At 35.6% G+C, this 25,791-nt stretch overlaps 1 protein-coding gene across 3 annotated transcripts in view; it reads left to right on the top strand.

Moving 5' to 3' along the window:
- Nucleotides 1-5,370: 5,370 nt before the first annotated feature.
- Nucleotides 5,371-25,791, top strand: part of TFPI (tissue factor pathway inhibitor) — a 66,824-nt gene continuing 46,403 nt past the window's right edge. For 2 of the 3 annotated variants that reach the window (XM_067027534.1, XM_067027535.1), the window contains exon 1: nt 24,776-24,852. In XM_067027534.1, coding sequence (XP_066883635.1) covers nt 24,822-24,852 — 31 coding nt within the window. In that variant the 5' untranslated portion in view covers nt 24,776-24,821. Of the gene's footprint in view, nt 5,669-24,775; nt 24,853-25,791 lie in introns of those variants that run through there. The other variant, XM_059052024.2, reaches the window with a different exon arrangement.

Below are 25,791 nucleotides of genomic sequence, written 5' to 3'. Positions count from 1 at the left end.
ATAAAATGTTGTAAATTAATATGTGTATGTTGGTAATAGAGACTGGAATAAAACTTACCTATCCGTACAAGCAATCTTTCTGGGAAGTTCAGAATGAAAGTATGTGCTGTGAGAAGATAGACTTTTCATGCAATTTGCCAGTGTTTGTCTTGGCAGTATAGGTAAGCCAGTGGTTGGAAATAATTTTCTTCTGTGGGCCTATCAAAATTATTCAATGCGGTAATCTTAGAGTCACTGAGTTCTACTTTGGTTAAGGGAGGATAGTCTATCCTAGGGAATCGAAGGCTTGCTGCTATATCAACTTAAAGGAAATAAAGACCCAACTTCTCTGGTTTACACCCTGCTTTGTTGACACACATGGGCATCATATATAGTACCAATAATAATACTTAAGATAGACACTTCCATAAAAATGAGAATTAAAATAACACTGAAAGTAATAAAATAGTTAAAATATTATAGATGGGATTAATAGTACTAGTAATATAAATCAGAAGAATGATTAAGAATAACAGTATTACAAAAGAATTAAAAGGACCAGAAAACTAAAAACCTAAAACCAGTTTTAAATCTAGAAAATAAATAAAGCAAAGCAATTAAAGTCTAGATTAAAGGATAAAACGCAAAGCTGTTGAAAATATAAACTTCAAGTCTTGACATTCAAATGCAGAAGCAAGCAGGTAGAAGCTATAGAAATTAAGATTACTCCCTTCCATTGTTATCTGAGATTGGATTTTCTTTGAAGGGAGTCTCCAGGCAGATTTACTAAAGAAAGAGTATTTACTGAAACTCAGGTGAGCTCAGCAGTGGTTAATCTCCCTCAGGAACAGGACTGTGAATTTATTCTCAGCATTTTTGCTTCTCCTTTCCATGGCCTCTTCTCTCTTTGTTTGTGTTCACCCAGCCAAGGTTTTATGCATCTGTAATGATCCCATCCATGCTGTAATGAAAAAGGGATCCACCTTGGTCTTAAAAAAATGTAGTGAGACAACAATTATGAATGGCATAATTGTTAAACTCAAGGCTTCTGGAGTTGGACTTACTATTTGTAAGTTATTTAGACACTCTGTGTACTATCATAGAGTTGTTACAAAAATCAAATGAGTTCATTTAGTTAAAATCTTTAAATAACAAAATAGTTTTTGGTACATAATGATTTATCATTCTCCTAACAAAACTTGAACTTTAAAAGACTATATGGTGAGCAGACAAATGCATTTTTCATTATTGGGTGCATTTCACACATGGTAGAACCTGGAATAAGACATTGGGAAATGTGAGACTTTTTCTCACTGCTTATCAAATTGCATCTCACCTTTTCTATCTGGACATTTTTTCTCTCTTAGGAAAGTTTCCAGAAAGGATGAAAGAGCAAGCTGGGCAAGAAGGCCCTGTCCAGATTTTTACCTTCCACATAGAGTTAGGTAGGGAGAGGAAGAAACAAGAGATATACTTTCCAAGTTCTCATAGAAGGAGTTAAACAAACTAAAAAGGATTAGGGGAAAAAAAATACATTAATTAAAGTGAAGTTTAAGTAATATACCAGGCCCTCTAATAGACTATCTAATTCTAGAAAACCATAAGGAAATAGCTAGGAATTCAACTTATTTTATTTTTCCTCTGTTTGACACATGATGTATTTTTTTTTAATATCAATAAGTAGCAATAATTTATTGTGAAATGCAATGCCTAAACACAGATGATACAATGATTAGGCTTCCCAACTCTGTTAGTCAATATATTTTGCCTAATGAAGGAAAATCACTTACTCAAGATGTCCACCTGTTAATAATGCAAATTATCACTGAGATTCCTGTGGAGACGCTCCTGAGAGGGCTGAGTAACCCTCAATCATGACTTCACGGTCTCACATATTACCCTACTTCTCAAAAATCATTCTCATTTTAAACTGGGCAAGGGATATCTTATTAATAAGAAATATGAATTAGATAAAATGAAAATAACATGATGATTCCAGTACTCAATTTGCATGGGTGTATTTATTTTGAGTTCCATGTAAATATTTAACCTAATTTGAGAAGTTTTCCTACAGATGGAGTCAGCTTGCTTGTGACTGTGAAAGTTCTGAAAACCCTTTTGTATTACTATATTACTTAACAAGAATAAACTTTAATCTGAAACATATTTGAAATTGATTGTTGCTTAATTTTGTTTATACTGCTGCTTAGCATCAGTAAATTTCCAGAAAGCATTCCCCCCAAATTACTTCATATCCTACAGTGAAGTGCATAGGGTGAAAAGGAACACAGGACACCAGGGGGACTGAGGGTATGGGGTCCAGGGTTACATAACATAATAATATATATGTGGTCAATATAACACATCTTTAAGAGAAGAAGGTAAGGGGGTAGAGAGTATATTATTTATCTCTTCCTAAGTTATGCTTGATAACAAACTATCCCAAAATCTACAGGATTTTTATTAAGAAAGGATTTATTTTCAGTCCCCTTTGTGGGTCATCTTTATTGTGATCCAGTTTTAAAGAGTAACCTTTATGTGGGACATACACATCATCTGGCAGGAAAATGAAAAATATAGAATCATAAAACTCATGAACTTCTCATAAAGCCCATAAAAATCTGAAATGTTATTTGAATTGTGTGAGAGTTGGAAAGAAAAAATTAACAGAGTATGGTGAGAAATGAAAAGGAGAGTGTTTAGTATTAGATGGGTACTTGGAACATCCAGAAAATGATTAGATGCAAAGAACTTTAAGATACGATGGCACATAGTCAAGTTGTTGGTGAGAAAATCTTTTTATCCAAATAATTTAGACTTAGAGTTGTACACAATAGATAGGCAAACTAGTAATAAAACCTCAAAAAGGAGCTCACACAAGCCTCAAGGAGAGAAAAGCTGAGTCCACAGAGCCCTTAAGTGACAGCATCAGGTTGTCTTACCCTAACAATAGTTTACATCAATTTCCCACATTCTCTTCAGCATAAGACTACCCAAGTGTGTGTAAATTACTTGGAAATAAAATGGTAAAATGTCTTCACTGATGTCAAGTGCAACTTAAATATGAAATCAATGATCTTTGAGAAAATAATTTCAGCTCAGTTGTGGCTCTTTCAAATAGGGTTCTTTAGTAAGAAAAAGAGATTTCTTAAATGACCTTAGGGGAAAAAAAGGGTTTATTACAAGGGTATATGTTCTTGAGTACTTAGAAAAACTTGAACTAGGCCTGGGAAGGACTGTTACTGTAGAGCTCAGGCATCACTTTCTCATATGTCATCTCATCTCTAAGTCTTGCTCTTGCTTTCATTCTTTCCCTGTTTCTCTCTCAGAGGTTACACGCCCTCTTTCATTCATCCCTTTCACCATTCACTCTCAACTAGCTTTCTCCACGTAATCATCTGACGCACACCATTTTGGATGTCAGCACTTCCTCTATCTTGGCTTTTTAGTTAAGAGCCTGGCACTGTATACTTTAACCTATAGCTCTTAGTACAAGTTTCCAAAAAGGAAATCTGATTTGCTGAGCTTACTGCTACCTTAGTAGAGCCTGCAGATTGGCCAAAAAATGAATCAGTGTCCACTCCAGTCCAAGAACAGGCAACTTTCCTCAACAATCTGATCAAGAAGGGAACATTGAATGTGCTTGAGTTGTAACAGGTAATAAGGGGTAATAATTATGCAGCAAAGTTCTTGAACTAGGCCTGGGGAAGGACTGCTTTTAACTTTGTTAAAAACAAAGTCTCAACATACAGCAAAGTTTTGTTGTGGTATGAAATCCAGAACATGGGTGAGAAAGAAACATAGAAGAGTATTTAAGTTTCTGTGCTCTGAAGTCAGACTACATGATTTGAATCAGAGCTCCACAAACTATACCTAACCTTCTTAAACCCATGAAATGGTGAAATGGTCATGCAGAGAGGGCTTTCTTCACAAGCTGGCTGTGAGAATTAAATGAGGTAATTTATGTACCAGACACCTAGGAATTATTCAATAAATAGTAAAACACACAAGAGGAAAAGTTACCCTGTAATAGGGAAGGACCTTGGTATTCTATTACAAGGTAATCACTAAAGGGATGTTGCCTATAAGCTTAAATTATAGATAATGGCCCATCTCTGGGAACCCTGCCTCCCAGGTAATAAGCATTAAACTAAAATACTTTTGTTTAGCTCACAAGAAAACATCCTGACTAGGCCCACCTGTGAATGACTGCAGAGAAGAAGAAATTAACACAGCCTCTCCAGAGGCTGACCAGAACCAGGAAAGGTTTGACTTTCCTCCCTCCCCTTTAGTATAAAAGAAGCCTGAATTCTAATTCAGACAAGATGTTTCTTTGGGACAGGAGTCCACCATCTTCTCAGCCTGCTGGCTTTCTGAATAAAGTCGCTAATCCTTGCCCCAACAGCCCATTTCTTGATTTATTGGTCTGTCCTGAGGCAAGCAGTTTGAGCCTGGACTCTGTAACAACCCCTTACCCAGAGGTCAAAGGAAGGAAGCAAGAAAAGTTGAAGACATGAAGACAATCAGAGATGGAAAAAACAAGAAACTGATGGATTTTCTGATCAAATGATTTCAGCCGTCATGGCAAAGAAGATTCTGCCATCTTATGAAATCTCTAGTGATCTTAGCCTGATATGGCCATAATTCCATTACTGAAATACTAAGGGTTAACTTCAGCGATAGTGACCTAGAGCAGAGCAAAGTGAGTGATGTCTTTAAATATTTACATATCATGTAAAATAATAATTATGATATAAACAGCAGCAATAAACATGATAGTTAACATTTATTGAAGGTTTGCTATGTGTGGAGAACTAAGTGCTTTATATGTCTATTTATATGTGTATATATATATGTATTAATCCATTTACTACTTATATCAAACTTAGGAACTTTTATCATTATTTTAGGGAAAAAGAAACTGGGGCACAGAGAGTTTAAATAATTGACCAAAGTTGCAAAGCTAGTAAGTAGCTGAGGCAGGGTTTACAGCCTGACATTCTGCAACAGGCAATACATTGCATTGCTTCTCTAATCAAAGGGAATTTCAATAGCCCTCAGCTGTTTTTCACAAATATATTGAAAACGTGGATGAAATAATTTGAAGAAGAAATAAACTGCAAAAAAAAAGGTTCACTTTATTAAGTAACTACATGATGACAAATATATATAATATTGAAAAAATACATAGCTCTGGGGGCAAAAAGTGGTTTTTTTTTTTTAACTGATTACAAAGAATCCTGGAAAGTTAAAGAAATAGTTAATGCAAAAATAGTAATTCTGAAATCTTAGTGTAAGCTGATTCCTTTGTCTGTTTCCTTCATAATAGAAAAGGCTTTTGAATAATTTGGCGAAATTAGTCTAAAAAGAGTTGGAGTGACCTAAACAGGAAGCCTGCCTATTCCCAGCTGTGGGTGATCTCTGAGACCCGCTCTGAGGCTCCTCTTTGCTCCAACAGACGGGAGCGACTTTGAGCTGGATAAAAGTCAAATTCTTACCTCGCCCTTTCACTGCTGGCAGGATCAGATTGCATTTCTTTCATTATTCTTCACTCCCCAGTTTCCTGATCTGTTTAAAAGAAGAAGTAGAAAAGATAAATCCTCTTTTCAATGCCTGGAAGGGAAAACAAAATGACCTCAACTCCGCTTTGAAAAAATCTTTCCAAGAACTTTCTTCAGAGATTTTACTCGTGAGTACTTGGCAATATACTTTCTAGCCCCATGAGAAGTAACTTTTATTTCTTTTCCTTGGCGGGGGAGTGTGTGGGGGGAACCAGAGTGCTGAGAGGCAAAGACTTGTAGGGGAGGACCATTGTCTGTAACCCTACAATGAAAATCGACCCTTCTCTGTAAACAAACTCATTGCAATGCTAAACTAAATTCTCAGCATTTTCCATTTAGTTTTAAGCAAATATATATGCAGCATAGGATTATGCTTTTAGGACCATGAACATAAAAAGTTGGTGAGATGTAGCCTTGTTTATAATTTTAAGCTTGTGGTGGCAGTTCTTTACTAATTGTGTCTTTAATTGGAGTTTTCTGAAGATTTTTTTTAACCTTTAAACATTACTTAGTAACATATAAAGAAATATAATAAAGAGAGTGTCTGGCAGCCATACGTTTAAAGAAACTTCTTTCATTGCCATTAATTGGTGATATTTAAAATAAGGTATAAACATTAGAATCCTTGTAGTCTAAATATTTCTTGCCAGCATTAACTAATCTCTCTAAGAAAATATTTTACGTCTCCAAAAACAAAAGCTCATATTCTAAATATACTAAAATAAGAATAGATAGGATTGCACTATATATAGTACAATTACGTAAATTAAAGCAATAGATTACATACCTATATGATGTACTGTCATATTCTTGTTGCTTATAAAACGATATTAAATTTAGCTTCTGGTAGTAAAGAAAGCACATAGTATAGAAGTACACAACCACAGAACTATAATGAAACAAAAAAAATTAATTATGGAAAGCACTCGTTTGTCTGAGTATTAATGGAAAAATGAGGGTCAAGAGCAGTGCTCTGCAGAAAAAAAAAGAAAAGATAAGTAACAGCCACACTGTGACTCAGTGCTCTGGAAATTAGTCACAAAATGACTTTGTATAATTGTGATAACATTAAATACAAAGGGCAGAACCCAAACAGGAAACACAGCCCAAAGAGTCATATTTTATTATATGTAAAAGCATAATATTTACGTCAGAGGTGAAAAATTGTGTCAATTTTGAGATATTGCAAATTTTTTTAACCTTTCATAAAACATTTTTAGGATTCTTTTATACTCATCATTCTAGTGCATGATTATTTCAAGACATATAATCTATATTTTATCTAATACTTAAACTGAAGGGTGAATAATCTCTGAAAATGTATTGGAGTATGAAATTTTAATTTGGGGCCTATGGGTTAATAAAATGGTATAAAATATCCTTAGGGATCAACAGAGTTGGAAAACTATTAATGTAAATCCAGATAATTAACATTACAGATGTAAAACTTTAAAATATTTACTTTTAACAATTTGAATGGTTATATTGGGAAGCCAAATTTGTCTTCTTCAGGTAACTATACAATCTTATTAGAGAGCTTTAATGGCATATATACTACTATTTGGTTCCATTCTCTATTAGGTATGCTGACTTGTACAAGTTCTATTTTCTGTTTTTAAAGGTACAGTATGATATCTTTAAGCATTTGTTTTATCTCCAATGACTAAATCAAAACCTCTTTGGGAAATGTAGTCCTGTTCAAATGGATTATGCCATCAGGTAGTGCTTGCTGGTCTGATTGGTTGTCCATAACTCTAGGCTTCATTTGCTTATTGATTGTACAACTATTTTGCCTAGAATCTTCTACTATAAACAGTAGTGCTAAATTTAAAAATAATCTATGAAATAGAAAATTGTTTTTGTATTAAACTATAGTTTTTATAACACTAACTTATTCCTTCCTAAGAATTAATTTCCTGATCTTAGTTATCTACATCATTCAAATTCAAAACATAATTGGGGGAATGCCCAGTTGGTGCAGTGGTTAAGAATCTGCCTGCCAATGCAAAGGACATGGGTTCCAGCTCTCGTCTGGGAAAATCCCACATGCCATGGTGCATGCAACTAAGCCCGTGCACCACAACTACTGAGCCTGCGCTCTAGAGCCTGCGAGCCACAACTACTGAGTCTGAGTGCCACAACTACTGAGCCCACATGCCTAGAGCTGGTACTCCACAAGAGAAGCCACCGCAATGAGAAGCCTGTGTACCGCAATGAAGAGTAACCCCAGGCTTGCTGAAACTGGAGAGGGCCCGCACACAGCAACAAAAACCCAAGGGAGCCAAGAATAGATAAAGTTATAAGAAAAAAACCCCCATAATTGGACAGATGACAAACTACTAGAGGAAAAAAGCCAAGCTGAAAAGGTTTTGTGTATTCTCAGAACACCTAGCAATCTAACCAAATAGTAGATATGCTATAGATTCTTTAGGAATTGTTGGCTTACTAAATTCACTGTCACAAACTTTTAATACAGATTTCAGCTGAATCAAACACCTCAATAGAAGAAAAAAAAGTAAAATAAACATCCTTGCCAAAAAAAAAAAGGGGGTGTAGGACAGGAGAGACAATGTGAAAAGGAAAGGGAAGTACTCAGAATAGGGTTTTCCAAATAATCTTGTTTATTAGTATAAATTAAATAAATAGAATAATAATATTAAAATTAGTTATAAATTTATTTTTGCTATGTAGACATGATCTAAAAATTGTATTATAGTCCAACTCATCTATTCTCAATAAAGGCTGTCTTTAGCCACCCTTTTCTTGTTTACCATCTAAAACATGTAACTCAGGAAATTTAATTTGCAGAGTTATCTTTTTTAAGACAAAAAATACTTTTTTAAAAAAATTATTTATTTATTTGGCTGCACCAGGTCTTAGTTGTGGCATGCAGGATCTTTAGTTGCAGCATGCAGGATCTAGTTCTCTGACCAGGGATCAAACCCGGGCCCCCCGCATTGGGAGCAGAGTCTTACCACCAGGGAAGTCCCCCCAAAAAATACTTTTAAATGCATTATACTTTTTAAAATAGAAATATGCCAATACTATAATTATTCGATTGTTACCATCTGCATTTGGAGAAATCTGAATTCAAGACATGGAGTGACTATTGAAGTCCTTGTTTCTGGATATTAAGTCTCACCAAAATGAAGAAAGGATGCAAGTTATTCCAGAGAGTTCTCTTTATGCTAGACCACCTCTCTTGGGTCTCTGAGATCCTCAGTGACTGCTTTCTTGGTGTGATGTATCATCTCTAGGAGCCCAGTCTTCCCATTACACTTCTCTCCCTGTCTTCACTTCAAGTGACAGGTGCTGTGTAGAACCAGAGCCTAGGATTCAGCTACCAATAGGATGAAGGCACCCTAGTCATTTCCACTTTTCTTCTTTTCAAAAGCAATAACAAAAAGCACTGGATATATGTCAAATCTGCTATGTTCATCTCTCTTCAGGCCTTCCTTTGTGATTCTATGCTCTTTCTTAGTTGGAACAACCGTATTTTTAAATTATTTTAAAAACAAGAGGTCCATGAACCATACATACTAGGAGTCCCAGTGCTGCAATATTTCTGTCTCACTTGCTCCATCTGATAGACCACAGGTGCCTGGGGAGACAACAGACTTAATGCAAGGAATTCCTCAATCAAAATGTGATGGTTGGGCTTCCCTGGTGGCGCAGTGGTTGAGAATCCGCCTGCCGATGCAGGGGACGCGGGTTCGTGCCCCGGTCCGGGAAGATCCCACATGCCGCGGAGCGGCTGGGCCCGTGAGCCATGGCCGCTGAGCCTGTGCGTCCGGAGCCTGTGCTCCGCAACGGGAGAGGCCACAACAGTGAGAGGCCCGCGTACCACAAAAACCAAAAAAAAAAAAAAAAAAAAAAAAAAAAAAAAAAAAATGTGATGGTAGCATTCTCTCTAGACTGAATAAATATTACATGTTGTTGATTAGGCTATTTCAACATCAGGAATGTAAAAGTATCCATCAATACAGCATTGATATACTGTAGTGTTTTTATTACCAAGCATAGAGTGCCATTGACCCCCTTCAACTGTACCACACCCTCAGTGCCACCACCACCCTGCTGCCAAACTCATCCTGTCTCTCCAATTCATGTTTCTTACCAACATCTATCCCATCCTTGAATCCTGTAACAATCCTGTAATCTAAACATCACCTCATTCCTTACTTCGCAAGCCTTAGAAATGGAGTAAATCTCATAAATTGGGTGAGTTTCCAGAATAGTAGTGTTTGTTGCAAAATATTGGTAATATTTTTAAAGTTCTTTTAGGAATAACTTCAAAGTATCCCAGGAATGAATCAAAATATCAAATGCCTACTCACTCTTCTATGTGCAACCAATTTCAAACATACATGACAATAAAATGAATGAACTTCTGATTCATGCTACATGAATGATTTTGAAAACATTATGCTAAGTGAAATAAGCCAGACACACACAAAAAAACAATATATAATTTCACTTACATGGGATATCTACAATAGGCAAATTCATAGAAAAAGAAAGTAGAATAGAGGTTACCAGAGTCTGGAGGAAGGGATGAATGGTGAGTTATTGCTTAATGGATACAAGTTTCTGTTTGGGATAATGAAAAATTTTGGAAATAGATAGTGGTGATGATTGCACAAAAATATAAATGTAATTAATGCCACTAAGTTGTACACTTAAAAATAGTTAAAATTGCAAATTTCATAGTATATCTATTTTACCACAATCAAAAATAGTAAAAGAAAAATATTAATATTTTTAGTGTTTTTCTGTTTCAATTTAGTTTCTATCATTATATCTTCAAATTTACTTATCTTTTCTTCTATGTCCAATGTGTTTATAATCCCATCTAGTGTATTGTTCATCTCAAATAATGTTTTCATCTCTAGAAACTCAGTTTGAGTCTCTATCTTCTTTCTCTATTTAACACACAATATTTTCTCTAGATTCTTGAACATATGAGTGCAGTTAAAATTTTAGTTAAATTTTAGTTTAAAAATTTAGTTTAGTTTATGAATGCAGTTAAATTTTTAGTTTAATTTTAGTTTAGTTCTATTTTCTATGTCATTTTTGTGTCATTTGGATTCTTCTCATTATGTTATATGTTACTGTTTTTTGTAGACCTTATAATTTTTATTTGAATGCCTGATATTATGAATCTTACCTTCTTAAGTGCTGAATATGTTATATTCCTGTAAATAATATTGAGCTCTATTCTGAGTTGCAGTTTAATTACTTGGAAACAATTTTGTATTTTGTTATCTTACTGTCAAGCTTTGTTAGACAGATTCAGAGAAATGTTTATTCTGTGGTTAATTTTTTTCCCAGTACTGAGAAAAAAACTTTCTGACTACTCTGCTTAATGCACCATGAATGCGGGTTTTTGCAATTGAGGGACAAGAAAATATTCACAGCTTTATATGTGTTCTAAGTGTTATTCCCCTCTAGCCCTTTAAGGTGGTTCTTTACCCAAACTTGGGTACTTTTCTCTTGTATATGTACTGATCAGTATTAGGCTGAAGACTTGAGGGCCATCTGAAGATTTCTGGATCTCTCTTTCTGTATAGCTCTCTACTCTGTTACTTAACCGTGCGTACTCTAGCTACCCTGGCCTCTGCAGACAACGTGCTTTCTCCTAAACTCAGGGAGACCACTGGGCAATTCCAGAACCTCCTCTTCCTGAATTTGTATGTGGAAACTCCCTTCAGTCAGTGTGCTGGAGCAAATCAGAATGTAGGACTGAACTCTTGTTTCTCATCCTTATGGGATCACTGCTCTTCACTGACTAATATTTAGTTAGCGGAAAACCATCATTTAATACATTTTGACTTTTATTTTTTTAAGTTGTTTCAGGTGGGAGGATAAATCCAACGTTAATCCATTGTAGCTGGAAGTAGAAGGGCTATTTTTCTTTAAATTTTTATTTTGTGTTGGTGTATAGTTGATTTACAATGTTGTGTTAGTATCAGGTGTACAGCAAAGTGAATCAGTTACACATATACATATATCTATTCTTTTTCAGATTCTTTTCTCATATAGGTTATTACAGAGTACTGAGTAGAGTTCCTTGTGCTATATAGTAGGTCCTTGTTAATTATCTATTTTATATATAGTAATGTGTATATGTAATCCCAAACTCCTAATTTATCCCTCCTTACAACCTTTCCCCTTTGGTAACGATAAATTTGTTTTCTAAGTCTGTAATTCTGTTTCTGTTTTGTAAATAAGTTCATTTGTATCTCTTTTTTAGATTCCACATATAAGTGATATCATATGATATTTGTCTGTCTTTGTCTGATTTACTTCACTTGGTATGTTAATCTCTAGGCCCATCCTTGTTGCTGTAAATGGCATTATTTCATTCTTTTTTTTTTTTAATGCTGAGCAATATTCCATTATATATGTGTACCACATCTTCTTTATCCATTCATCTGTCAATGGACATTTAGGTTGCTTCCATGTCTTGGCTATTGTAAATAGTACTGCAATGATCATTAGGGTGCATGCATCTTTTCGAATTATGGTTTTCTCTGAATATATGCCCAGGAGTGGGATTGCTGGATCATATGGTAGCTTTATTTTTACTTTTCTAAGGAACCTCCATACTGTTCTCCATAGTGGCTGTACCAATTTACATTCCCACCAACAGTGTAGGTTCCCTTTTCTCCACAACCCCTCCAGCATTTATTGTTTGTAGATTTTTTTGATGGCCATTCTGACTGGTGTGAGGTGATACCTCATTGTAGCTTTGATTTGTATTTCTGTAATAATTAGCAATGTTGAGCATTTTTTCATGTGCTTTTTGGCCATCTGCATGTCTTCTTTGGAGAAATGTATATTTAGATTTTCCACCCATTTTTTGATTGGGTTATTTGTGTTTTTTTGATATTGAGCTGCATGAGCTGTTTGTATGTTTTGGAGATTAATCCCTTCTCAGTCATATCGTTTGCAAATATTTTCTCCCATGCTGTGGGTTATCTTTTTGTTTTGTTTATGGTTTCCTTTGCTATGCAGTGGAAGGGCTACTTTTTAAAATTATATTTTAATGATATACTAAAAAACTAAAAATAAATAGAATGAGAAATTTTAAGGGCATATAAACTGTAATTCATTCATTGGCCTGGATAAGATAAATACATTTTTTGCGTGCTATATCTCAGCAACTAGGTTAGATGAGTAAATATATTTACATGATTGTACAATGAAAAACTTAAATTCACTATTTCTAAAAAATAATTATTTCATTTCAGATAAGCTGTTTCATTATGATCTTCTGATAACAGTAGTTGTTTGGGCGGCTAATATTTTACTCTCTTCTATTTTAGATAACAAATTCATTCTACAAGCTTAAAACCAATCAAGTTGTCACTTGTTCAACAGGCATTTCCAAAACTCTGAGTGCTGAATGTTATTTACCTAAAGCCTCCAGAGTTTTGCAATGAATTAAAGATTGCCTTTACTGATGGTTTCCTATCACAATTTCTCATAATTATCTTTCCTCCCCTGATTCCTGGATACTTCTACATATTGGAAGCTGTGAAAGTTCATTGACAGCACAAATTAAAACTTTCTCTTTCTATGAAAGAAGTTTCAGGTGTTTCCTGCTTAATTATATACACCAATTAATATAAATAGATAATCCCAAATGACAAATATTGTAAACAAAAATTATATTTAGCGTTAGAATTTGTTTTTATAATTATGTAAGAGTGTGTACATTATTGAAGTTTCTATGCATCTTATTTGAGTTCTGTGGTTTTAGTCTCCTTTAGCATAGTTATTCAGTCTATGAGGAAAGGAAAACAGGTACACAGTAAAGAAATCATTATGGCATCTACATCCTGGCACTCATGCAAGGTTTATAAAATATGAGATAAGCAATTTACCTTAGAAACACTCAGGCCCTCCTTTCAGTGCCAACAATTTTTTCAAGTTTCAGATTTCCCAAGATTAACCTCTTTTTTGTATGTTTTTCTCTTAAGGAATTGCTGGAGAATGTTCCAATGGAAGAAAAGTGTTTAACTAGGGAGAATTTAGATTAGCCTCAACATGGCAAAAGACGGTTGTTGGTTTTTTTTGTTTTTTTATTTGTGGTAAACTCTGGATGAAACTCCTTTAAAGCCATTTGCATTTATCAGTTATATCCCTAAAGAAAGGAAAAGGTTCCTTAGGTACCAGTGTTTGCCCTATCACTACTATGTCAACATTGCTCTCCCAACCACCACCTGCATTCCATATTACCATCTCCTTATTCAGAGGCCAAAGAGATACAAGTGACCATCTATCCTTCCTAATAGGTACTGTAAGCCTCTTCTGAAAAGATATGAGTAAATGGGCATTCATGGATGGTCCTCAAAAACATGTGTGAAAAAATATCTGAGCCATGTATTTGCTCTTTAGAAGGGAATGTATAGTTTTCCTCAGATCTCTCAGGAGCTTACATATCACCATGAAAAATATATCTGAGACATGATTAAATATCCAAGGAAAACAGTATATAGCATTGGGATCAAAAAAGAGTGTCAAGTGGGCTTCCCTGGTGGCGCAGTGGTTGAGAGCCCGCCTGCCAATGAAAGGGAGACGGGTTCGTGCTCGGTTCGGGAAGATCCCGCATGCCGCGGAGCAGCTGGGCCCGTGAGCCATGGCCGCTGAGCCTGCGCGTCCGGAGCCTGTGCTCCACAACAGTGAGAGGCCCGCATACCGCAAAAAAAAGTGTCAAGTAGTAATATATCCCGAAGAAGGCAAGATAAAGATTTCAAAGGCAGATAAACTTGACATAGGAGGGATGAGGGTGGGGTAGAGATGGATAACTTATCCTATGTATAAGAAATCTTGGAGAAAAGATCTTTTTTGAGAAGGCTTGGAAGAGATTAAATTATTTTAAGATCTTCAATCATTACACTTGAATAAGCAGATTCAATTTTTAATATCTTTAAAGCTGAGTATTAACTGTGCTTTTTACATATTAGAACTTATGCAGGGTACAAAAAGTGTACAATGTGATAATTTTTTTTTAATTTATTTTTTATTTTTAAATTTATTTTTGGCTGCGTTGGGTCTTCGTTGCTGCATGCGGGCTTTCTCTAGTTGAGGCGAGTGGGGGCTACTCTTTGTTGCAATGTGCAAGCTTCTCATTGCGGTGGCTTCTCCTATTGTGGAGCACGGGTTCTAGGCGTGTGGGTTTCAGTAGTTGTGGTGCTCAGGCTCAGTAGTTGTGGCTCGCGGGCTCTAGAGTGTAGGCTCAGTAGTTGTGGCACACGGGCTTAGTTGCTCCATGGCTTGTGGGATCTTCCCAGACCAGGGCTCGAACCCGTGTTCCCCACATTGGCAGGCAGATTCCCAACCACTGCGCCACCAGGGAAGCCAAAAGTGATAAATTTTAATCATTTATAAATAAGCCTATTAGGATTTTAACTTATAAATAAGCCTATTAGGATTTATTTGTGCCAAGTAACTTGGCACAAATAAAAACTCTGGTCTTCATTCTCAAAAAATTACAATCAGGGGAATTAACTAGGACATTTAACAAGAACGTGTTATCTGATTCCTGACTATGTGTTAGGTAGAATATGGATAGGAGAAAAAAGAATGGCAATTTAGAGAAACTAGCAGATATTTATAAAAATGTAAAATAATGAGCATTCAATGTGAGGAACCAAGAGAAAAAATAACTATTTATTGGATGCCATGAGTAAAAAAGGAAGTAGCACTAGTTTCCTTTCATTCTCTGAATCCATAGTTCATTGTTTCATGGGTCTGACATTTTACAGTCTGAATGGAAGTGGCTGAAGATTAACATGTTAATGGTTCCTGGAGGACCATGACTTAGCTGACTGGGGCCCCTGTTCCTTTACAATGATGACTCAGAAAGTTGAACTCAGAATGTCATGGGTGTAGTCACCAACAGCTGCAGTTCCAATCTTGAACTAAGCTCAGTTGCTTTTCATTAGAGCACAATCAGAAATTCCCAGGTTTCTTACTTTCGGACTTACTTCACCCGCAGAATTACTCTCATTGAGGAGGGAGAAAATTGATCATTACTGGTTCAACATGTTTATTGTACTTAAGTATAGAAACTTTAGCTAATTTTTGGAATCATAACACTTTCATAGTCAGAAACAAAGTTACCTGATTATTTATCTGACACCAGAATGTTATAAATATCTAGCCTCAGGTATACTGAGTATAAATTTTGCTTCTCTTTCTCTCAAGGAAATGACAGTATAGGAGTATTTTGTGGGAACTTCCCATACATGGACTAACATTTTGCTCTCCTTTTCTCATACTACAACAGATACTATCAAAAGCAGGAAGTTGAGAAGTTTCCAATATATTTGTCTGAGCAGAGACAAAATCTAAGATGGCAACAGACTTTGAGGGGAAATGAGGAAGCAGACTTGACTTTATCTATTGATCTTTAAAATTAAAAAAGGTAAAATAACCTGAATTACATAAGCTATGAATCAAGGTTCTAATTAGAAACCTGTTAGGAAGATCTCAACTGTCTTTCCAAAATACATATACTTCCTGCCTAAGATGTCATACTCAATATTAATTAATAGATTAATTAGAATTAATTATGTAATCAGGAGATAGATTGATTGATAGACATATAATCAGAGAAGCAATGGTCCTAAAATACCGTTTTCTTATCTTACTAAATAGTGGATGCCTAGAAGAGCAGATACAAACAGGAGAAAAAATAGAAGCAGCCATAGGTCTGTCTATGTAATTTTCTTTCTAATATGGACAGTAGTGATAATAAAGACATAGTTAATATATTCAATTCTTTTCTTTTCTCACACCAAAATTCATTGTATTCCTTTGTTTTTCTTTTTTATTTCCTTCCATTTGGGGCTACTGGCATTAGTAGTTGACCAGAATTATATCCTCAGAAATCTCCATTTTGGTTTAGATATATAATACCAAGTTTTATTTATTTATTTATCTATTTATTTATTTTCCTGCTTAAAGAAATGAAAACAGCATACTATGAAGATCTTTGCTGTTAAACTGGGTTAGATTAAGAAGAGACCCTGTGATGAGGAAAGGTAAACTCATTGAAAGAAATGAATGCCACCTTCTTTTGAAAAAATGTCTTACAAATTTAACTGTAATATCTAGACAAAATAATTCCGCACCTTTTTTCTAAGAGTTTTGGTAGCTATGGGCAACTATATAAGGAAGAATCTTTGGCATTAATTCTTTTATTATGTATTTCTATCTTATTTTCCTTTGTTCATTGTATTTTTCTTAGTAAAATATATACACTCTCTTTGGACCTTTGTTACAAATTTCAGAAATATTTTTACATATTTATATTTCCACTATTCTTTTTAAAAATTAATTAATTTATTTATTTTGGCTGCATTGGGTCTTCATTGCTGCACGTGGGCTTTCTCTAGTTGCAGCAAGCGGGGGCTACTCTTCATTGTGGTGCACTGGCTTCTCATTCCAGTGGCTTCTCTTGTTGCAGAGCACGGGCCCTAGGCACGTGAGCTTCAGTAGTTGCAGCACGTGGGTTCAGTAGTTGTGGCATACGGGCCCTAGAGTGCGTGGACTTCAGCAGTTGCTGTGCATGGGCTCAGTAGTTGTGGCGTGTGGGCTCTAGGGCATGTGGGCTTCAGTAGTTGTGGCATACGGGCTCTAGAGTGCAGGATCAGTAGTTGTGGCGCACAGGCTTAGTTGCTCCGTGGCATGTGAGATCTTACTGGACCAGGGCTTGAACCTGTGTTCTCTGCATTGGCAGGCAGATTCTTAACCACTGTGCCACCAGGGAAGTCCCTACGTTTCCACTATTCTTAACTTTATAATTATCTCTTTACTCTCCCACTCTCTCTTATTGCTTCTCAATTTTCCTTCTCCACATCCAGTTCTCTCACTCTTCTCTCTTAGCTAGTAATAATAATTAATATTCCCTATTATTATGTAGAGGGAGATTATTTTTCCTCTTAAAAAATATAAACACAAAAGTTTAAAAAAATAATTGGTGAGTTTCTTGACTTATTTTACATACAGAACTTTAGTCCAAAACAGAGAATAAAAATCCCCTACTTATGTTTTGATGAATTGCTAATTTCTAGAGAATGTAAATAATCTGAAATTCACTTTACGGGAAAAAAGAAAGAAGAAGATATTTGTGAAAATAATGGGTCTTTCTTAAGCTTGCAGTTGACATTTTTTGGGATGGTCACAATTCCTGTGTTTGAGTTGAAGCTCTGTCAATATGCAAATGTAAGACTTTGGAAGAAAAAGTTAGTTTCAGGGCTTTAGTGTCCTCATTAAAAAACGCAGGATATTCTAGATATTTATCCCTGTAGTTTTTTATATCTCTAGCAGTATATAATTCTATGACCTTGCCCTTCACTTCAGCTTTTTAAAATTTTTAAAGTAAACTTAGTTTACATATGTTGTATGCTATTTGGTTGTAACATGAAGATATTCACTTTTTTTCCTGGCATAGCTATTTATTTTCTCTGTTTTTTTTTTGTTTTTTTTTTTTAAGTTTTCTTTCTCATAGTATTACAAATGACAAGAAATTAGACCTACACAGTAAACAGCTTTTAACATTTCATTCCTAGAAGAAACTTCCCTGCTTTATAAAATCATACCTAACAACCACTTCATATCCAAAAGAGAGAGAGAGTAACAAGCTTTTTTATCAGTGAAATTGTCACAGTCTAAAATACAGATAAATGTTGTGATTTGACATATTTGCTAACATTAAAGAATTCCATATTAAGCAGTTCTTCAGAAATATGACTTCTTGTAACAAGAGCCAAATCCAATAGATGTTTCCTGAAGGATTGGCCAGTCTTTTAGTAAACATGATTAGAGTGAATAGTCTGCCAACTATTTGGGGAGGCTTGTTTTTGTTGTTGTTTTGGTTGTATTTTACTGTGTTCCAATATTAATTTACTTACCAGGTTCAAAATGTTTTGCTTCACTGTTTCCCATATTTTATCATTAGTCTGGGTGTATTTTTAGAATATAATCTGAAAATCTGACTTTTATAAAGCAAAACATCAGCATTATTTTAAGGGCAAAATAATTTTTTTGATATTTATTTATTTATTTGGTTGCACCGGGTCTTAGTTGCGGCAGCCAGGCTCCTTAGTTGCGGCAGACAGGCTCCTTAGTTGTAGCTCCCAGGCTCCTTAGTTGTGGCATGTGAACTCTTAGTTGCAGCATGCATGTGGGATTTAGTTCCCTGACCAGAGATCGAATCCAGGCCCCCTGCACTGGGAGCATGGAGTCTTATCCACTGTGCTACCAGAGAAGTCCCAAAATAATTTTAATGATAAGAAAAGGGGATTCTGACCTGAGCTTTATAGTAATGATATTATTTGCCCATCCTCCAAGCATCCTCCAATCAAAAACGCTGAAAAAGTTGGTTAATAGCCAGTTTGTGAAATAAAAACAGCAGAATAACTGTCAGGTTACATTTGGCTGCTGGAAGGCAAAATCCATAGCATGAATAGCTTAAATATGAGGCCATTTACTAGTTCACATTATACAAAGTACAGAGGATGCTTCAAGATTTGTTAATTCAACACAGATCTAAGTGCTTTCCATCGTTTTATTTCCATCACTAACAGCAGGTCATCCTTATCTAGGGATAGTTCTCCTCAACATTACAAGATGGTTGCTTCAGTCACAAGCATCACATACAGACAAAACAAGTGGAAGGAAATATTATGTGCCCTTCCCATGTGGCTCCATTTAGAATAAGGACCTTTTTCAAAAGCTCCCCAGCCCTGGAAGATAGCATGCTTCCTTTCTCATCTCATTGGTCAGAGATTTATGAAATAGAAATAGCTAAACCAATGTCTGTAAGGGAAATGGAATCACCATGATTAATGTAGATTAATGAAGAGTTTATTATTTATAAATTTATTCCTTAGTTGGGCATAGGCTATCCTTTCCTGAGAACTGGACATATGAACATATTCAGTTATCTATCAATGAAAAGTGACAGAGAATTGTTGTTGCATAAGCAAATGAGATGACTGAAACAAAACCTTACAAAGTTAAAGAAAAAAGACAAAAATATATCCATAATCTCACTGATCTAATTTCTCTTATTAAAGCATATTTTTCTGTATAAACATCAATTTTTGCTTAGTTGATCTTAAAGTATACATATATTTTTGTATACAGCTTTTAAAATTCATATTACCATGATTAATCCCCTCTTACTCTTCTAGTCATTATCATTACCAATTTAACTTTGTATAATATTACATCTGGTGGATGGATATACTGCCATATCTAATAATTGTCAATGTTGCATACCTACATTGTTTAAAAATGTAATATTATTTCTTATTCTTAAAAAGATTGTGCATTTAGTCATTTTCATATTTTTAAATTCCCAAGTGTCATATCAGTACCTTAAAGTATCATCTATGTTTTTTAACAAAGAAAGTACACATTTAGGAAAAATTTTTAGTCGACGATTAAATAATAAGACTCTTATATACTTCCCCTTGCCAACACTACTCAAAGTCCTGCCTTTTTTGTCCTTTATCTTTGTCCAGTTGATAAAATCCAACTCTGAATCCTTCAAAAGTTTAATTCCTGAATCTGGAGGGAAAGGGCACTGAATTTTGAAGGCACAAATTACTATGAATTTATAGTTTGGGATTCCAGCAGCCCATAATCCTTTAAGATTTTCGATATGCCATTTTATTTTACCTGGAGAAAATGGCAAACCCTCACATTTTTAAAAGTCCATTATTTCTTGACATTTTGAACAGAAAATCTCTGCCTCTTCTTCACATAGAAAATTGAATCACAGCAAGAAAATCTTCAATTTTCTTTTCTTTCTTTCTTTATGGCTGTGCTGGATCTTCATCATTGTGCAAGGGCTTTCTGTAGTTGTGGCAAGCAGGGGCTACTCTTCATTGCGGGGCATGGGCTTCTCATTGCGGTGGCTTCTCTTGTCATAGAGCACGGGCTCTAGATGTGTGGGCTTCCGTAGCTGCAGCATGTGGGCTCAGTAGTTGCGGCACACAGGCTTAGTTGCTCCATGGTATGTGGGATCTTCCTGGACCAGGGCTCGAACCCGTGTCCTCTGCATTGGCAGGCAGATTCTTAACCACTGCACCACCAGGGAAGTCCGAACATCTTCAACTTTCTGTCTACTCTTCAACAGCTCCATCATAAGACACGCATACACACACATACACACACACACACACACACACACACACACACACACACACACACACACACACACACACACACACCCCTAAAAAATGTGTCCTATTTTTCTCCCCACAGAGAAAACCTCATTTCAATGGAAGTTACTCTTTTCTTCAGGCCAAGTTTATACCCTCTTTACTTGTGTACAGGATCTCAGTCTCTATTTTATTTTATTTTTAGCTTTTGTCTCTTCCTCTCTAGTGGCAGAATCATATTAAACTAAGCCCTCCACAAAAGTTTCCCTCAAACACCCTCTCTTACTTTCCAGTATAGATTTATAAAATGGTGTCCTCAATTGCTGTTTTCATAGCCTTTGTTCCAATTCCTTCCTCAGGTCGCCAGTTGCTGCCCCCCACCACTGTACCAAATTTTATTTTGCAGTGTGCAAGGGTACTGACAATGCCACTGTCACTAAACCCCATGCATGTTTTTTAACTCTTGTACTTGAACCCTCTGTGCTCTAGACATTGTCAACTTGTGCCAATTTTATGAAGTATTCACTTCCTTAGCATCTATGTCACTACAGCTTCCCAGGTTTCCTTTTGTTTCCCTGTCTATTTCTTAATCTTCTTCTTAGACCTATTTCCCTCATCCTTGTTCTCCACAGTTCACTTATAGGGTGTTCCTTCCCCATCTTCACACTCACCTTATAGAGTTACTGTGAGGATTATGTGAATTAATATTTGCACAATCATTCAGAAGAACACCTGCTTCATAGAACATGCTACATAAGTACTTGTTAATCAAATCAACCTCAGCACTCCACAGAGTAATTTTCATTTTTATGTTGATTCTCACATTTCTGTCTCTACAGAGATGTCTACCCTGAGCTCCATGTCTACATATTGAGCTTCTTATTTCATGGCTCCAATGAACATCTTACAAATACTTAAAACTCTCCTGCTTTGGATGAAAATATTTATTTAAATCTATTATAGTTAGTAATATATAGTCATAGTAAAATTTTGCCTATGATTCATACTATCTCAATAATACCAAATAGAATGCTAACTTTTTTATTGAGATATATTTGACATATAACATTGTGTGAATTTAAAGTGCATGATGTATAGATTTGTTATATTTATACATAACAATATGATTATCACCATAGCATTGGCTAATACCTTTATCACATCACATAATTATCGTTTCTTTTTTGTGGTGGGAACAATTAAGATCTAGTCTCCTAGCAACTTTGATGTTTATAATACAGTACTGTTGTCTATAATCACTATGTTGTGCATTAGATCTCCACGACTTATTTATCTACTGGCTATAAGTTTGTGCCCTTAAACAACATCTCCCCAATTTCCCCATCCCTCTGGCTCTAGTAACCACTATAGAATGCTTACTTTAGATTTAAACAGATATATCACTTAGATGAAAACCAAACTACATTTTTTTCTAAATGGCGTCAAACACAAATTAAATAGACAATTTCTGGATGGTTTTATTGTTAACATTTTTTGTATTTTTCTCATTGTAAAGATGGGAAAAATAAAATTTCTAGGTACCTAGAACTTATAAGCTTATTATAGTCTTAAAATTATATTAAAAGAATATACTATAGATATTTTTGAATGAAAAAATTAAATTTGTATCATAAAATTATAACTAAATTAGTTGCAAAATACACATAGAAAAAATTCCTTAAATGCATTTACTTTTCTGTTATTGACTTTTTAAAATAAAAAGACATTGACCATTATGCCAATTATGGTGATAATAAAATATATCACATTTTAATTATGTGTCATAAAACAAGATTCATTTAGATGAAATAAACAACACATATAATAAGACCTCAAGGGCACAATTGGAATTCATTGATAGACTATGGAGTATTATAGAGAACATACAGTCATGAGCTAAGGCAGAGACTAGAATGTAAACAACTAAGATCACCGGGTTGTGGGGGGCTGTTGGTGGTGGGATGAATCGGGAGATTGGGATTGACATGTATACACTAATATGTATAAAATAGATAACTAACAAGAACCTGCTGTATAAAAAATAAATAAATAATTTTTTAAAAAAAAGAACAACTAAGATCACCATTGCAGCCTCTCTAGTGAGCTCTTGTTGTTTGGCCCTCTCTGGAAGTCTACACCACACCTCTCTCTATAGACCAGCAAATCATCTGACTCTGTATATATGTCTACCCCTTGGCAAGTCAGCAGTGGCCAGATGCTAAGGTGACTTCATTATTATCTATTCAATAGGAGTTTGGAGAGCTGACTTTATGAGTAGAGAATATGGACAGGTTTTCTTAGAAGTAAGGGTGGAGAAAAGGAAGAAATAATTAGTTGAATACTTATTGTCATGTCTAGTAGAGGATTAAGTTATAATTGAAGTCTATTATGTTCCCTTTCATTCATACAGTTTTAAATAATTTTAGTTTATACATTTGTTTTAAATTTCTCCAGTGACTTTTTTTTTTTTTTTTTTTGCGGTACTCGGGCCTCTCACTGTTGTGGCCTCTCCCGTTGTGGAGCACAGGCTCCAGACGGCTCAGCGGCCATGGCTCACGGACAGGCCCAGCTGCTCTGCGGCATGTGGGATCTTCCCGGACGGGGGCACGAACCCGTGTCCCCTGCATCAGCAGGCGGACTCTCAACCACTGCGCCGCCAGAGAAGCCCTACTTTCTTTTTTGCAGAACCCTTAATTCATTGATTTGTTCTATTAACATTTATTGAGCTCCTATTAGATACCAGAAAAAACATATAATTGTCGCTTTTAAGGACAGAGAATACAGATAGTAAGCAAATGTGTTACATAGGGATAAGTGCAGTGATTTAAAAAAAAAAACATGAAAGGGAATGTAACATAATCATGGAGATATTTTGTCTCAGTGTTCAAGGCAGGATTCTGAAAAGACTCCATTTGAGCAGAGATTTGATACAGAACCAATATATCCATAGCATTTATGAGATTGAATCAGAGCATGATTCCAGGGGTGGAGAGGTAAGGAAGACCCTGTGAGTAGGGATTTACCACAGAATTTCCTCTCTGCTGCAGTTGGGAGTGTCTCTACATCCTTTTCCATAAGAGTAATCATAACTTCTCATTTTCCTAAAATCTTACAGCAAATGGTACATACTTAGTTTTCAGGCCCTTAGGATAATTTAATAAACTTTATTATGCAAAATTATGAAAAAAATCCAATCTTAAAATAAAACTTCTCAGTAATTTCATAGCCCAGAAAACTAACTGGCTGAGTAAAAATTATTCTCTAATTTCAAGTTATAAGGACTGACATACAGGGCAGTGCTTTCTGCTCTGGAACATATGATTCGTGATTACAGTTGAGGAATGAAGCAGAGAAGGGATTAGGCAGTGAGGGTCTGTTTTACCTGCCAAGTCTTTCCTTCTTGTTGTGAACTTTAAAAGACACCTTCTTCCTAGAAGAGATTATACAGAACAGTTTTCTCAGAACACGCCCCCTCTTAGTAAATAACAACAAAAACCCAACAAAAGCACATAAATTGAGAGAACTGGATACTAGGCATCCTTGTAGTATAGGTGATTCTACATTTCCTACAGGAATGTGGCAGGCCATGGCCAGTCCTACCTCAGGCTTAATTTTTAAGCAACAAGAAATAGAACATGGTAGTCTGTAACTGTGCAGAAAGAAAAGAATTGGCTTACACATTAGAAAGCAAACTCTAGGGCTGATGTATCTCTTCCCACAGCCTAATGACAAAAGGGAAGTGAACTTTGCTTCTGAAACAAATCTACAAACCAAGTTTAGACACTTTCTTAAGAAACTAGGAGGGCTTCTGTTATGAACGGAATTGTGTCCCTCCCACCCCAAATTCATATGTTGAAACCATAATCCCATATGATTGTATTCGGACATAAGACTTTTAGGAGATAATTAATGTTAAAATGAGGTCATAAGAGTGGTGTCCTAATCTGACAGGATTGGTGACCTTATAGAAGAGGAAGGGAGAGAGATCCTTCTCTCTATATATGCACACACAGAAGAAAGGCCACTTGAGGACATATAGAGAAGGTGGTTTCTGCAAGCCAAGAAGAAAGCTCTCTCCAGGAGCCTGATTCTGCCAATGCCTTGGTCTTGGACTTCCCTCCAGAACCGTGAGAAATTTGTTTCTGTTGTTTAAGCCATCTAGTTCATGGTATTATCTTATGGCAGCCATAGTAGACTAAGATAGCTCCTGTGAGCTTTATCCACAAAATCACTTGTATCCTTACCTAACAAAGATCCATTTCAAGCCGTGTTGGCTGGTTGGAAGTGATAGCAAAGAAAAACTACCTTGAACGAGGTCTAATTCAGCATTCTTGCCAGACCTCAGACCTGGACTAGGTCATTGATGATTGCCTACCTTAAGCATTGAGTCTCTTTCACTCATTTTTTACCAGCTGGCCTATCAACATAAACTTCCTTTATAATATTGCATGCTCAGAGTTCCAAAAAACTTATGCTGTCAACATGCTTTGGAGCATGGTTCCATTCTAAGATGATGACTGCCTTAATCAAATCTGTAGTGTCTTTTTCAAATTTTGACTTAACCATTTTGATAACAACAAATCACACCAATCAATCCACAGAGGAATGTGTAAATATAATTTTTAATAATATTTAAATTTTCTTTTACCAAAACTTTTTTAAAATTTGACGGTATAAAGCAATAACTAAGGCATTTGCTTTAGAATTAGAACATCTGCACAACCACTTACAAGCTGTTTTCTTGGAAAAGTTATTTTATCATTTTGAATCACTATTTGTTTTCTCTATCAAATGAGGATAAGTTAACAACATTCTCTTAGACAGAGTGTGAAGTATAAATGAGAAAATAATAATTAAGGCTCATTATTGGAAACTGCTTTTCACATTATGATTTATTATCATTAAAGTGAAAAACTGTAATTTCACCACCCCATGGTAAAAACAAAAAATAAGGTGGTTTAAAAGCAGGTATCTAGGGACTTCCCTGGTGGTGCAGTGGTTGGGAGACCGCCTGCCGATGCAGGGGACATGGGTTCGTGCCCCTGTCCGGGAGGATCCCACATGCC

Source organism: Kogia breviceps, chromosome 2, assembly GCF_026419965.1.
Source record: "Kogia breviceps isolate mKogBre1 chromosome 2, mKogBre1 haplotype 1, whole genome shotgun sequence".
NCBI classification, from domain to species: domain Eukaryota; kingdom Metazoa; phylum Chordata; class Mammalia; order Artiodactyla; family Physeteridae; genus Kogia; species Kogia breviceps.
Note: the sequence above shows the minus strand (reverse complement) of the source record. Positions and strands in the feature narration are given on the sequence as shown.